Here is a 13,734-nt window from a genome sequence, read left to right on the forward strand (position 1 = left end):
AAGCAATAGGAAACTATGGAGTGTAAGTATTTGGATGCTGAGGAATATGGGTGGCTTCATGCACCTTGCTCCTTCATCCTCCTCCCACCTCAGCCTGACGTGCCCTGGCAGCACCACAAGTGCAGTGGAGGGATCCCTGTCAGGAGGAGCATTTCTAGGGCTGTCCTACCTAAGCCAGCCTAATTTTAGGCTCTGGCTTTTGATCAGGCTGGGCTGCAGCCTGTTCACAGCCCTTCCACATCTGAACAGTCAAATATCAAACACAGCTCCCACAAAATGTCCACCTTCCGATGAAAATAATGGCTGCAATTCAATTTCTTATCATAGTTTTTGCCTATTTTTGTGTATCTTATATTAAAAACGCTTGGCAGAAGCTGTTTTCACTACAGGAGCATAAGCTTTAAATCCTCCCAGGAACGGGAATGCAAAGCAGGCCCAAACTGGGAGCCTGAGGTTCCAAACTGGGCCATGCTGGGAGATGCCAACAGCCCATCCCCACAGGAGCTGCCTCCAGCAGTGCTCCAGAGCCTGCAGTCACTGTTGGGGTTTTTCAGCTCAAGTTTCAGTTTTTCTCTTCAAGAACCAAGAGAACAGAAATATTTTCAGCAGAGCTGCCTCCCTGCAGGAGCACAGGGATGTGGTTGTGTGTCCCTGCTGGCACCTCAGGTGTCTGTGTCACCTGAATCCCTTTGGGGCACCTCAGGTGTCTGTGTCACCTGAATCCCTTTGGGACACCTCAGGTGTCTGTGTCACCTGAATCCCTTTGGGACACCTCAGGTGTCTGTGTCACCTGAATCCCTTTGGGGCACCTCAGGTGTCTGTGTCACCTGAATCCCTTTGGGGCACCTCAGGTGTCTGTGTCCCCTGAATCCCTTTGGGACACCTCAGGTGTCTGTGTCACCTGAATCCCTTTGGGGCACCTCTGCCTTCCCTGGGGCTGGGAATGAGGAGTTTCATTGGAAGTTCAAGTTCTTCTGTGGGATTTTCTCCCAATGTGTTTGGGAATATCTTGTGGCCATCACCCAGTGAACCCTGGGCCCTTTCCCCACCGATTTCCCAGTGCTGAGCTGTCTGTGGAGGAGCTCCCACCTCTCCCATCCCTCTTTCCCCCTTCACACTCCTAAATTACGAGCAGCTTTGGCTTTTGCTTTTGCTTGTCTTTGCAGATCACAGGTGCTACAACAGCACGGGCGTGGATTACCGGGGCACGGTGAGCGTGACGCGCTCGGGGCGGCAGTGCCAGCCCTGGAACTCGCAGTACCCCCACACCCACACCTTCACTGCCGCCAGGTACCCCGAGCTCAACGGGGGCCACTCCTACTGCAGGAACCCCGGCAACCAGAAGGACGCTCCGTGGTGCTTCACCTTGGATGAGAACTTCAAGTCGGAGCTCTGCGATGTCCCGGCCTGCGGTAACGCCTCAGCTGCTTTGGGTTGGAGCTGGGGGCAGAAAGGGGAAGGGTTTGGTGCACAAAAAGGGTTTTTGGTGAGGCCCCGGGAGCAGAGGTGAAGGAAAGGTTGGCTGGCCCCGCTCTGAGGAGATCTTGCTGCCGCTGCAGTGACAAAGTGGTGGCATGAAAATCATTTCCTGGGGAATGGCTGTGCACTGCCAGCTCGAATAGTCCTGACTTTCCAGGTTGTTTCAGTCAATACAACTCCCTAAGCCAAATTAAATCAGAGAAACATGGAATTGTTGAGGTTGGAAAAGCCCTCTGAGGTCATCGAGTCCAACCTCGGCACTGCCAAGGCCGCCACTGCCCCATGTCCCCAATGCCACATCCACACACCTTTTAAATCTCTTTTTGAGGCCCTTTTAAGACTCCATCACTGCCCTGGGCAGTTGTGCCAGGGCTGGACAACCCTTTCAGTGAAGAAATTTTCCCAAATATCCAATCTAAACCTCCCCTGGCCCAGCCTGGGGTCATTCCCTCTCCTCCTGTCCCTGTTCCTGGGAGCAGATCCCAAATCCCCCCGGCTGTCCCCTCCTGCCAGGGACTTGTGCAGAGCCAGAAATTCCCCCTGAGCCTCCTTTGCTCCAGGCTGAGCTTTCCCAGTTCCCTCAGGGATTCTCCAGCCCCTTCCCAGCTCCCTCAGGGATTCTCCAGCCCCTTCCCAGCTCCCTCAGGGATTCTCCAGCCCCTTCCCAGCTCCTTCAGGGATTCTCCAGCCCCTTCCCAGTTCCCTCAGGGATTCTCCAGCCCCTTCCCAGCTCCCTTCCCTTCCCTGGACACGCTCCAGCCCCTCCATGGCTTTCTCCTTGTGAGGGGCCCAAAAATTGGGAGAGGGTTTGAGATGCACATGATGGAGCCCAGAGTATCTGCCTTCCCCCTCATCCCCCCTTTCAGTAAGAACATAATTTAGATCCCATTTTGGCATCGATTCCCATCTTTCCATTAATTGAAAAAGACTTTGGAGCAGACTCAGAACATGTCTCACTGCAGGAATGTTCATAACCATAACCAGAAAAAATTTAATTTGGTTCTGGCTGTGGAGCAGGAACATCAAAGGAATCTCTTTTCTGAGGGGAAAGGTAAATGTTACTGTGACAACTTGTAGGCAGCATCAAATTTTGTGTGAAACTTGGAATTTCCATAACATTTCCTGCTGCATTTCTGGCATGTCCATGCAAATAGCTGTATTTTTATATTTTTTTTTTTTGGCCTGTTATCAATATTGTTATTTCTACATGCAGGTAAAACAATTTGGACCCATTTGTTCAGGTCTTCCATTCGCTTCCCCCTGGGTCTCTGAAAAGCAGAATCAAATGAGAGCTGAATCTCCCTTTTTGGTCATTTTGCAAACCCAAAATGCAGCTGGGGCAATTCTGTAAACACAAACTTCAAATGCATTTTAAAGGACCTGGCAATGTCTCCTCTATTTTTTAAAGAAGGCACTGCTGGTTTAAGAGTTGGACTTGCTGATCTCTGAGGGCTTTTCCATGATTCCCCCCCCCACTTTTCGTGTCCTGTATCTATTCTGCTGTTATTTCAAATAAAAATACATAATAAAAATATAAAAAATATATAAAATATATATTATAATATATGTATTATATAATTTATATAATATATATAAATATAAAAATATATAATAACATAAAAAAGGGATCCTGAAGATTTTTGTGCCAGCCCCCTGTAGATGGGCTCTGAGATTTCAGGCCTGGCTCAGGCTTTTGATCTGGATTACCAGGACTCTTTTGGAGCCAAATTCTCTGATTTTCAAGCTTTGCTTGATAATAACTGAGATAGGCTGGCTGGGCTGGAGAATTCCTGACAAAGGTTTTAATTGCCAAAACCTCTCCCTGCTGCCTTAAATAGTACTCGTTGTTCTGTGGCTTTATTATTCTAAATACAAACAGAGCTGGATCAGGTGAGCACTAATTGAATTGTTAAGTGCTAATCTGCATATTAAAACCAGAATACCGTGTGGGACTTGCATTCTGCTGGTTTTGCACTGGCTGAAAGAGCCATTTCAGGCCCATTTTAATCAGTATTGTGCATTCTGCCTCAGCAGGACGTGCCTGGATGGGAAATGGATTTAATTAGGGTGGCTCCCAAGAAGCCCATTAACCTAATGAGGCTTCACCGCGGGGGCTGCTACTTAATAAGAATAATAATTGCCTTTGACTGGAATAGCTCAGGTGATGAACTGGTGCCCAGGTCTCTCTCTGCCTCGTGCTGCTGCTTTCTTTTCCTTTCTCCCAATGTATCTCACGAGCTGTGAGAGATTTGTTTGATCAAAGTTTGTCACCCTGACTGTGGGAAGATGTGAAACACGGGCTAATTCCAGCACGAGGCTTAGCAAAGCCAAGCCTAAGCAGGTTGGGGAGGGCAGTGTGTGAATCCCTGCCTCTCTGGGAACAGGGAGAATGTCCTGGGGATGGTTCTTTAGTCCTCTGGTGTTTCCCAAAGGCTGTAGGAATATTTGGGCTATCTCTCAGTTCAAACCCGGATGGCACAAATTAATCTGAAGGGAATGATCAGAGAGGAACGTGGGGAGAGCAGAGGACAGCGTGAGCCTGAAAGAGGAGAGGGGTTATGCAAAATGACATCCAGAACCATTTGAACTTTGTCACAATTTGAGTGGAGCCCAAGCTTCAGATCAAGTTCATGTTTAATGAAGTGCATAAAAGAGATCTGTGTGGGCTGCTGAGCACTTGTACAAATCCAGCCTGGAAAACACAGACAAACAAACTGGAGTGACCCTGCAGGGATAATAAAACATTCCCGTTCTCCCAGACTCCCTCAGGCTGCCTCAGGCATTCCCAATTCCCTTGGAAACAGCCAGGGCGGCCCGGGCTCCAGGGATCCTCCGAGTTCCCCTGCAGTGAGCGCGTTAATCCGGGTGTAATTCCTGCCTAAACCTTGGGAATGATCCTGGGGAATGGCAGAGCAGGGCTCTGTGTCCCTGTGCCCAGGGCACTGGGGATGGGGGATCTGTCCCTGTCCCTGTCACACTCAGGATGGGGGATCTGTCCCTGAGGCACTCAGGATGGGGGATCTGTCCCTGTTCCTGTCCCTGTCACACTCGGGATGGGGATCTGTCCCTGGGACACTCGGGATGGGGGATCTGTCCCTGTCCCTGTCCCTGTCACACTCGGGATGGGGGATCTGTCCCTCTCCCTGTGTCTGTCACACTCAGGATGGGGGATCTGTCCCTGTCACACTCAGGATGGAGGATCTGTCCCTCTCCCTGTCCCTGTCACACTCAGGATGGAGGATCTGTCCCTCTCCCTGTCCCTGTCACACTCAGGATGGAGGATCTGTCCCTGTCCCTGTCACACTCAGGATGGGGGATCTGTCCCTGTCACACTCGGGATGGAGGATCAGTCCCTCTCCCTGTCCCTGTCACACTCGGGATGGAGGATCTGTCCCTGTCCCTGTCACACTCGGGATGGGGATCTGTCCCTGTCCCTGGGACACTCGGGATGGGGGATCTGTCCCTGTCACCCCATCAGGGGCTCCCTGAGCTCCTCCCAAAGTCTCTCCCCTCTCCTGCTGCTTTTCCCTCTGAGCGTTTCCCGGGAAGCCGGAGCCAGCCAGGGGATGCAGTGCTGGATACCCTGGGCAGTGACAAAGAGAGGATGGTGTTTCCAAAATCTCTGGGAAGAGCCCTGAGAGGGAGCAGGGATTGCAGGGATTGCAGGGATTGGACTGTGTTACACCATCCCCCTTCCCATCCCTTCGGCATTCTTCCCCTTCATCCCTGCTCCGCCTTTCCTGGCACCTCACCCTGCTCATAGTGAACTGTTCTTTTTTCACTTCCACCTGCTTGTATCCATTCTTTCCTGCTGGAAAAGGATTGGTTGAACCCTTCAAGGGAGGCAGCTCAATCCAGAGTGTTCTCCTTTAAACTGTCCCAAACCAGGACACAGAGAAGGAGTTTGTATTCCCACCGGAGCTTTCCTTGGAATCACAGAATGATCTGGCTTGGAAGGGACCTTAAAAATCATTTAATTCCAAGTCCCTGGAACTTCCATAAGTTGTTTTAGAAAGTCTCTTTTCTGTGGATCTGTGTTAGGACATCATTTCAGCCCAAGCAAAAGAAGCTCACGGCATTCCACTTGGGAATTGATGGATTTCCTGCCCATCCGTGGGTTTGACCTGACAGGGACTGTTCCTGTGTGTCCCCACAGAATTGTTCCTCCACAAAATAATTTTTCCTTTTAATATTAATTAAATAAAACAACATTCAAGGTGGATTTCTAGCAAGATAAAAAGGATGTTTGATTCTTTTTAACACTTTTAGTTGACCCAGGGATGTGTTTGACTCTCTGGGATGCTTCATTCCCTTGTTGGGTTTGTTTTTTTCTTCCTGAACCAGATTACAAGGATTCCAAGGAAAAGAATAAAATGGAAATCCTGTACATCCTGGTGCCGAGTGTCACCATTCCCCTGGCCATAGCCTTGCTCTTCTTCTTCATCTGCATCTGTCGGAACAACCAGAAATCCTCGTCCCCTCCGGTGCAGAGGCAGCCGAAACACGTCCGGGGGCAGAACGTGGAGATGTCCATGCTCAACGCCTACAAACCAAAGGTAACCCCAGATTTCTGCTTCCACACTCGCTGTCTCCACAGGCAGGGAGGGAAATGCTGCAAAGAACCCAGCACTGAAATGTTCAGGTGGTTTCCTGCCTGTGATTGGGGTGATTTTTGTGAGCAGCAGCAGTAGTCTGTCCTGTGTGTCCGTGTCCCGGGAGAAATAAAGGAGTTTTTGTGTGATAAAGCAAGAAAGCCCTTCCTGAAGCATCTCTAGAACACCTCATTGAAGTGAGAGGCTAATGCAGGTAAAGATGTGATTCAGTATTTCCTCAGGAGAGTTTTTCATGGCTCTGTTCAGTTCATCTGTCACCCTTCACTCAGCTAAAATCACCTTTGGAAAGATTTCCTCCTTGGCTTTTCTGGCTTACCCATTCCCTCAGTTAAAAGCAGAAATGACCAGAACAGCCTCAGAGCTCTGCCTGCAGCACAGCTCCTGCTCCAAATTCAGGAAGAATTTTAAAAATCATTTTGATTGAAGTGTGAGCAACCTCGTGATTTCCTGGTGTCAGCCAGGGCTGGAAATCCCTCCTGCCATCCACAGGCACAGGAATGCCCTGGAAGAGAAATTCCCTCCTGTTTCATGGGATTCCCTTCCCACCCAAGATATTTTATGGTTCTTCAAGAACTTTTAGAGTGAAAACTTGTATCTCAATCCCACACACACTGGCCTGGTGAATTTATCTTCATTTTCCTTGGAAGTTCCCAATTCCAGCTTTCCTGTACAGCTTGGAGTAGTTTTATCTCAAAATATTGGTAGCAGTAAAATAACATTGAATAAAGTCAGTGGGCATCTTGCATCCAACCTCCTGGAATAATTTCTTAAATTTGGGGTTGCTTCTTGCTCCCTGTTCTGCTGGGAATTTGGAGTTCAATCCCAGTTAAACTGAAGATAATGGGAATTCCATCCTCTTTTTATTGAAGATGCAATTCCCACCTTTCCTGCTGGCACACACAGCACAGGAAAGCAGAAATTCCTGGAAATATTTGCAAATATTGACCATTCTCTTTCAATTTGCAAGTCATGTGCTGCAAGAAATATTTTCCTTTTATTTATGCTAATTCAGGATTTTCCCACTGGGAAAGCCAGCTCTCCCTGTCTCAATTTTGATTGCCTTTCAAACAATATTTTCAAGGAAAGGAAATGGAATCTTACTTTAAAAATTGATGTGAGCTTTGGGTGAAAACATTTAAGCTTCAAGCTCCCACTGAGGCAGTTGTTTGCTTGGATAAATAGGAATGTTAGCATTTCCTCCAGTTTTAAGGGATTTTAATTGCCTTCAAAAATATAATAAATCAAGGACATCTTGTCCTGGAGCTGAAGAAGAGGTGGAAGGGGTGGGTTTCCCTCTGCTGCCTCTTGTGTATTTTACACTTCCCTACATTTTGGACACTCGTGTGTGACAAATACTTGTCAAACAAAAGCTGAGCAGATTTACAACTGCTTTACTCCAAATGAGCCCTTCCTGCCAAAACTTTATGACTTCATTTTCTTCCCCCAGTTTTCCACTCTGTTGCTTCAAACAGACAGACCCAGGCTCAGGTCAGACAGAGGTCATTTCACTTTCATTACTAAAATATAATTTACAATATGCCAGACCTAAACAAGTTTTAGCCTAAAGGATTTGGGTAATATAAACCATCTGTTCCTCAACAATATAGCTAATTTCCTGCCCTCACTGTGCAGTCTACTGGGCTGCCTGCTTAAATGGCATTATTATTATTATTATTACTATTATTATTATTATTATTGTTGTTATTATTATTATTGCAGTGTTTGTCTAGAAGTCATAAGTGATCATTACAATTAGAATTAATTTGTGCTAAAATGTCTTTTTTCCCCATGATTATTTGAAGTGTCAGGTTTTTTCCCACATTGCCACTGGAAAGCTGGCCTTGCATGATTTCAGGAATGCAAATGCCAATGTTGACACTAATTTACAGAACCTAGATCCCAAACTCATTAACCTTAAATTACTACCTGTGGATTTACTGAGGGCCCTAAATGAGTGGGTTTGGGTGTTACAAGCACAAGTGGAAGTTGGGAATGCTACAGGTTCTTTATGCTCCAGGAGTGAATATCTGCACCCCAAAGGGCAATAAATGTTTAAAAGGTTTGCCTTTCTCCTTGGAGAAACTCGCTATCCCAGTTTCAGGATGGAGCAGAGATAGTGGGAACAGACTCTGCTGTACCTGCAAGGGTTAACAGCAAAGTCGAGGGAGAATTGGCTACAAGGACATGGTTTTTAAAGCAAAATCACTTTTTTCCTGCTAAAACCCCAGGCCCTGGCCCAGAAAACACTTCAGCATGGACCTCTCAGAGCATGGGAATTGCCTCAATTCCTGAAATTAGTCACATTCAATTGGAAGTAGAGAAATGCCCAAGGCCAAATGCCGAGATGCTGATGGTTCCTGCGTGTATTTGGATCCGATTCTTGCTGTACCTGACCTGGTGGAGAGGATGGGAAGGAATTCTTTTTGTTTCCTTTTGGAGCGTGGTGTCCCTTGGGCTGATCCAGTGGGATGGTGGCTCCTGTGTCCATCCCCTTGGATCCCACCCATCCTGCACCAAGAGATTTCACTTTCCAGAGGCTCTTTGCAGTCCTGATGTGTTGCTGGTGTTTCTCCCACAGAGTAAAGCCAAGGAGCTGCCCCTCTCCGCCGTCCGCTTCATGGAGGAGCTGGGGGAATGCGCTTTTGGCAAGATCTACAAGGGCCACCTCTACCTGCCGGGCATGGACCACGCGCAGCTCGTGGCCATCAAGACCCTCAAGGACTTCAACAACCCGCAGCAGTGGGCGGAATTCCAGCAGGAAGCGTCGCTGATGGCCGAGCTGCACCACCCCAACATCGTGTGCCTGCTGGGCGTGGTGACGCAGGAGCAGCCCGTGTGCCTCCTGTTCGAGTACACCAACCAGGGCGACCTGCACGAGTTCCTGGTCATGCGCTCGCCCCACTCCGACGTCGGCTGCAGCAGCGACGAGGACGGCACGGTCAAGTCCAGCCTGGACCACGGCGACTTCCTGCACATCGCGGTGCAGATCGCGGCCGGCATGGAGTACCTGGCCGGACACTTCTTCGTCCACAAGGACCTGGCCGCGCGCAACATCCTGATCGGGGAGCAGCTGCACGTGAAGATCTCCGACCTGGGGCTCTCCAGGGAGATCTACTCGGCCGATTATTACAGGGTGCAGAACAAGTCCCTGCTGCCCATCCGCTGGATGCCCCCCGAGGCCATCATGTACGGCAAGTTCTCCTCCGACTCCGACATTTGGTCCTTCGGGGTGGTTTTGTGGGAAATATTCAGCTTCGGCCTTCAGCCCTATTACGGCTTCAGCAACCAGGAGGTGATCGAGATGATCCGGAAGCGGCAGCTGCTGCCGTGCTCCGAGGACTGTCCCCCCAGGATGTACAGCCTGATGACGGAGTGCTGGCACGACCTGCCCTCCCGCAGGCCGCGCTTCAAGGAGATCCACGCCCGCCTGCGCTCCTGGGAGGGCCTGTCCAGCCACACCAGCTCCACCACCCCCTCGGGCGGCAACGCCACCACCCAGACCACGTCGCTGAGCGCCAGCCCCGTCAGCAACCTCAGCAACCCTCGCTACCCCAACTACATCTTCCCGGCGCAGGGCATCCCCCAGGGCTTCATGGGGCCGCCCCTGGCTCAGAACCAGCGCTACATCCCCATCAACGGGTACCCCATCCCGCCGGGCTACGCCGCCTTCCCCGCGCCCCACTACCCCCCGCAGGCTCCCCCCAGGGTGATCCAGCACTGCCCCCCTCCCAAGAGCCGCTCCCCCAGCAGCGCCAGCGGCTCCACCAGCACCGGCCACGTCACCAGCCTGCCGTCGTCGGGCTCCAACCAGGAAGCCAACATTCCCTTGCTATCCCACATGGCCATTCCCAGCCACCCGGCGGGGATGGGGATGACGGTGTTCGCCAATAAAACTCAAAAACCCTACAAAATGGACTCCAAGCAGTCCTCCCTGCTGGGGGACTCCAGCATCCACGGACCCAACGACTCCGTGATTTCGGCGGAATTGTAAATACGCGAGGCCTTTGTAAATAGAACTCTTTAGACTCGGAAGGGGTAGGAAAGGATAATTTTTTTTTTTTTTTTATTTTTTTTTTTTTTTTACTATTCAAATATTTTATTAAAGATCCTTTTTGTTCTGGTTGTTGGACAGACATTGCAGCAAAGTGTCTTCTGTGAAGTTTCACTGCTCGCCAGGATGGGCAGGCACAACCAGACGTGGTGGGAATCCTCGGCCTTGGCCACGTTTCTCCAAGTGCCACCGACAATTCAAAGAGGGGAAGAGGGAATTCGAGGGGTTTTTTTCTTTTAAAAATAAAAACATTTTATCCAATGCTTTTTCACAGCTTTTTAAACCTCCGGCGTGGTTTAAATCACGGGAACTTTTTTCTTTTTTTTTTAATACTGAAAACCATATTTTAATATTTGTCTCTTTTTTTAGGAGATGCGAAGATTCGGAGATCTGGGTGTGCAATTTTCAGTGCCAATAGGGAAAATATTTGTAAATGTTGCAGTCGAGGATTGCGTTTCAAATATATGATCTGAGAGCTGAGTCGGTTACTTCAGGTGGGATTTTGGTCTTTGGTTTAGTTGGGAATCTGAGCTCAGATTCAGACCAAAAAAATGTCATTTATGTGACAGCACAAATGCTGGAGTTATCAGCTTGCAGTCTACAAACCTCATCTGCTGCTGGCTGCTAAGGACAGCTGGAGTTCTTAAGGAATTGCCTTAAAGGAAATGAAATTAAAGGGCTTTAATTTCAGAACCTGAATCAACTTCTTCAAAGATAACGTTTCATGATCTGGTCGCTCAAGCAGGAATTTTATATCCTTTTGTTGCTATGCAACTGTGCAATGGAAAAGCGCCAAACCACAAGTTTATGTATGACAATCAGTTTTCCCAGGAATATTTATTGTGTCATTTCAGTGACTCTGACTCCAGTAACCCTGGAAAAAAGGAAGGCTCGCATTTCCATCAGCCAGCAAATCCATCGATAGCGGTTGTGTCTAATAATGTGAATTAGTGCCGATTTTCCACTTAGAAATGCACCATTTGTGTCATTAAAAAACCCATTCAGGTAGAACCAATCGAGATTCTTCATTTGAAACCACTTTAATGAGTTACACACGTGCTGTGTACGGTACATTTTCCACAGACTCTTTTTTTTTTTTTTTTTTGTACTGAATAATATTTTTATTGTCCACAAAAACAATCTTTTTTTTTTTTGCTCAGTTGACAATGTTGTAAAATAGGACTTTATTTTTATCTTTTTTTGCACAAAAAGTGTGATGATGTTTTTTTGTACAGCAGAAGTGAAAATACATCTCTGCATTTTATATCTTGGGCTGTTTCTTTTGATTTTTACCCTGATGTAGATGTTCCTGAAATATATTATGGTGATACTCAGCCACTACCTTTATACAAATATCTTTCTTTGTTTTCACTGCATGCTTTTAATCACTGTATTACTTGATGATTGAGTTATTAATTACGGGCATTTCAATTAGGCAAGCATGAAAAAGAAAAAAAAGAAAAAAAAAGAAAAAGAAATGTAATAGCAAAGGCTATTTTATAATTGAGATATGTGCATTTTTGTATTTCACGTGCCAGAGATGATATTAAACACTGATTATTTTATGCCACTGTTTATTAAAATGTTGTTTTACCACGGACACATCGACATTTCCTCCATCCAGAAGGAGGAAGGATCTCTCTCCCCTGGCTCAGGAAAGCTGAGCTGGCATCCTTGGCTTTCATCAGGAATTAGGAATAACCTAATCCTTAAGGAGCAGCAGTGGGATCATAAAATAATCCCTCACACACTTGGTGGTTTTACTTTCAAACCTCTCCCGGCTCAGCTTGAGGTTTCTCCTTTATTTCAAAGCCGGGTCCGTCAGGTTAAAGTATTTTTAGATACGATCCAGCTCGGAACAACACACCTGGAAAACCTTGGGAAGACTTTTCCCTGCCCTCCCTCCCTCTGAGCAGGGAAAATGTGGGAATTGTGGGGCTGAGATCACGGTCTGGCTCACAGCTGATGCTCAGGGAGGTCACAGGGAGAGGCAGGAGCTCCTCGGGGAGAGATGAGAGGGAAAACCTCCAGAAGCTGATGAGGTAATGTGGAAAATCAGATGTTGCCAGAAATGAAGGAGTCTCTCCTCAGGTGGGAACGCAGGCATGGGATGAAAGTTGGTTTTGTGTTAAACAAAGGGAGAGGGAACATTCCAGATGCTAAATCATCATCCTTTCCTTCTTGGAGGAGAGAACACAGCCAAGGCTGTTGGAAATGCAACGCTCTTGGCTGGATTGAGCAGCTCTGGAGGATTGGGAATAAAACCCTGGATAAACGGTGTTTACTGAGCCTGCAGTCTGGACAGTCTCATCCCCTCTGGGCTGGTTGTGTTGCTGTGAAAGAAAATAAATATTTGCTGATTTAGAGCCCACTGAGGCAGAGCCTGAAACGGGGATTTGGATCCTTTGTTCCCACAGAGGAAGGGACTGGGCTGGAATTGTGCGCTCTCCGGATTGAGAGGAAAAGCCCAGAGCTGCCTGTGCAGAAATGGGGGCTGGGAAGCTCAGAACTCAGCAGGATGTGTTTGTTCAGGAATGCTCAGGAGGGAATCTGTGCTTTGCTTTTCAGGAGCAGGGATTTCCAGGAAGGCCGGGCAATCCTCAGCTCCGTTTCCTTGTCCCGTGATTTGAGTTCACCGGGAGAGCCCGGCTCAAACCCCTCCTGCCAGGAGAGCACTCCAAGCACAAACTCCTGCTGGATCCCAGGCTCTGGAATGTGTGTTCACCTCCCACATCCATTGGCTCTCGTTCCTGCACGTTCATCAGGAGGAATTTGGCTTTTGGGCAGGATTCACCCTCCTCGGGGTGTCTGAGCTGTGGCTTTTGCCTCCTGCAAACGGGGTTGAGCATCCAAAGGAGATGGTTTGGCTTGAGAGGGACCTTAAATCCCATCCCATTATCCCATCCCATTGTCCCATCCCATCCCATCCCTCCCATCCCATTATCCCATCCCATTATCCCATCCCATCCCATCCCTCCCATCCCATCATTCCATCCCATTATCCCATCCCATCCCATCCCTCCCATCCCATTATCCCATCATCCCATCCCATTATCCCATCATCCCATCCCATTATCCCATCCCATTGTCCCATTATCCCATCCCATCCCTCCCATCCCATTATCCCATCCCATTGTCCCATCCCATCCCATCCCTCCCATCCCATCCCATCATCCCATCCCATCCCATTATCCCATCCCATTATCCCATCATCCCATCCCATTATCCCATCCCATTGTCCCATTATCCCATCCCATTATCCCATTCCATCCCTCCCATCCCTCCCATCCCATTATCCCATCATCCCATCCCATTATCCCATCCCATTGTCCCATTATCCCATCCCATCCCTCCCATCCCATTATCCCATCCCATTGTCCCATCCCATTATCCCATTCCCACCTCCCACTGTCCCAGGCTGCTCCAGCCCCAATGTCCAGCCTGGCCTCAGACACTTCCAGGGATCCAGGGGCATCCACAGATCTCCAGGAAATCCATTCCAAGGCCTTCCCACCCTCCCAGGGAACAATTCCTTCCCAATATCCCATTTGATTTGAGGGATTTGGTGCATCCCAAGCTCCCCGTGGTTCT

The 13,734-nt window shown here is 48.5% G+C and overlaps 1 protein-coding gene across 1 annotated transcript in view; it reads left to right on the forward strand.

The window, feature by feature from the left end:
* The window catches only part of ROR1 (receptor tyrosine kinase like orphan receptor 1), a 146,077-nt gene extending 134,355 nt beyond the window's left edge, over nucleotides 1-11,722 (forward strand). The window contains exons 7-9 of the mRNA XM_058843074.1: nucleotides 1,167-1,412; nucleotides 5,824-6,035; nucleotides 8,671-11,722. Of these exons, the coding sequence (XP_058699057.1) occupies nucleotides 1,167-1,412; nucleotides 5,824-6,035; nucleotides 8,671-10,083 (1,871 nt within the window). The 3' untranslated portion in view covers nucleotides 10,084-11,722. The remainder of the gene's footprint in view (nucleotides 1-1,166; nucleotides 1,413-5,823; nucleotides 6,036-8,670) is intronic.
* The last annotated feature ends 2,012 nt before the right edge of the window (nucleotides 11,723-13,734 follow it).

Source organism: Poecile atricapillus, chromosome 7 (genome assembly GCF_030490865.1).
Source record: "Poecile atricapillus isolate bPoeAtr1 chromosome 7, bPoeAtr1.hap1, whole genome shotgun sequence".
Classification (NCBI taxonomy): Eukaryota; Metazoa; Chordata; class Aves; order Passeriformes; family Paridae; genus Poecile; species Poecile atricapillus.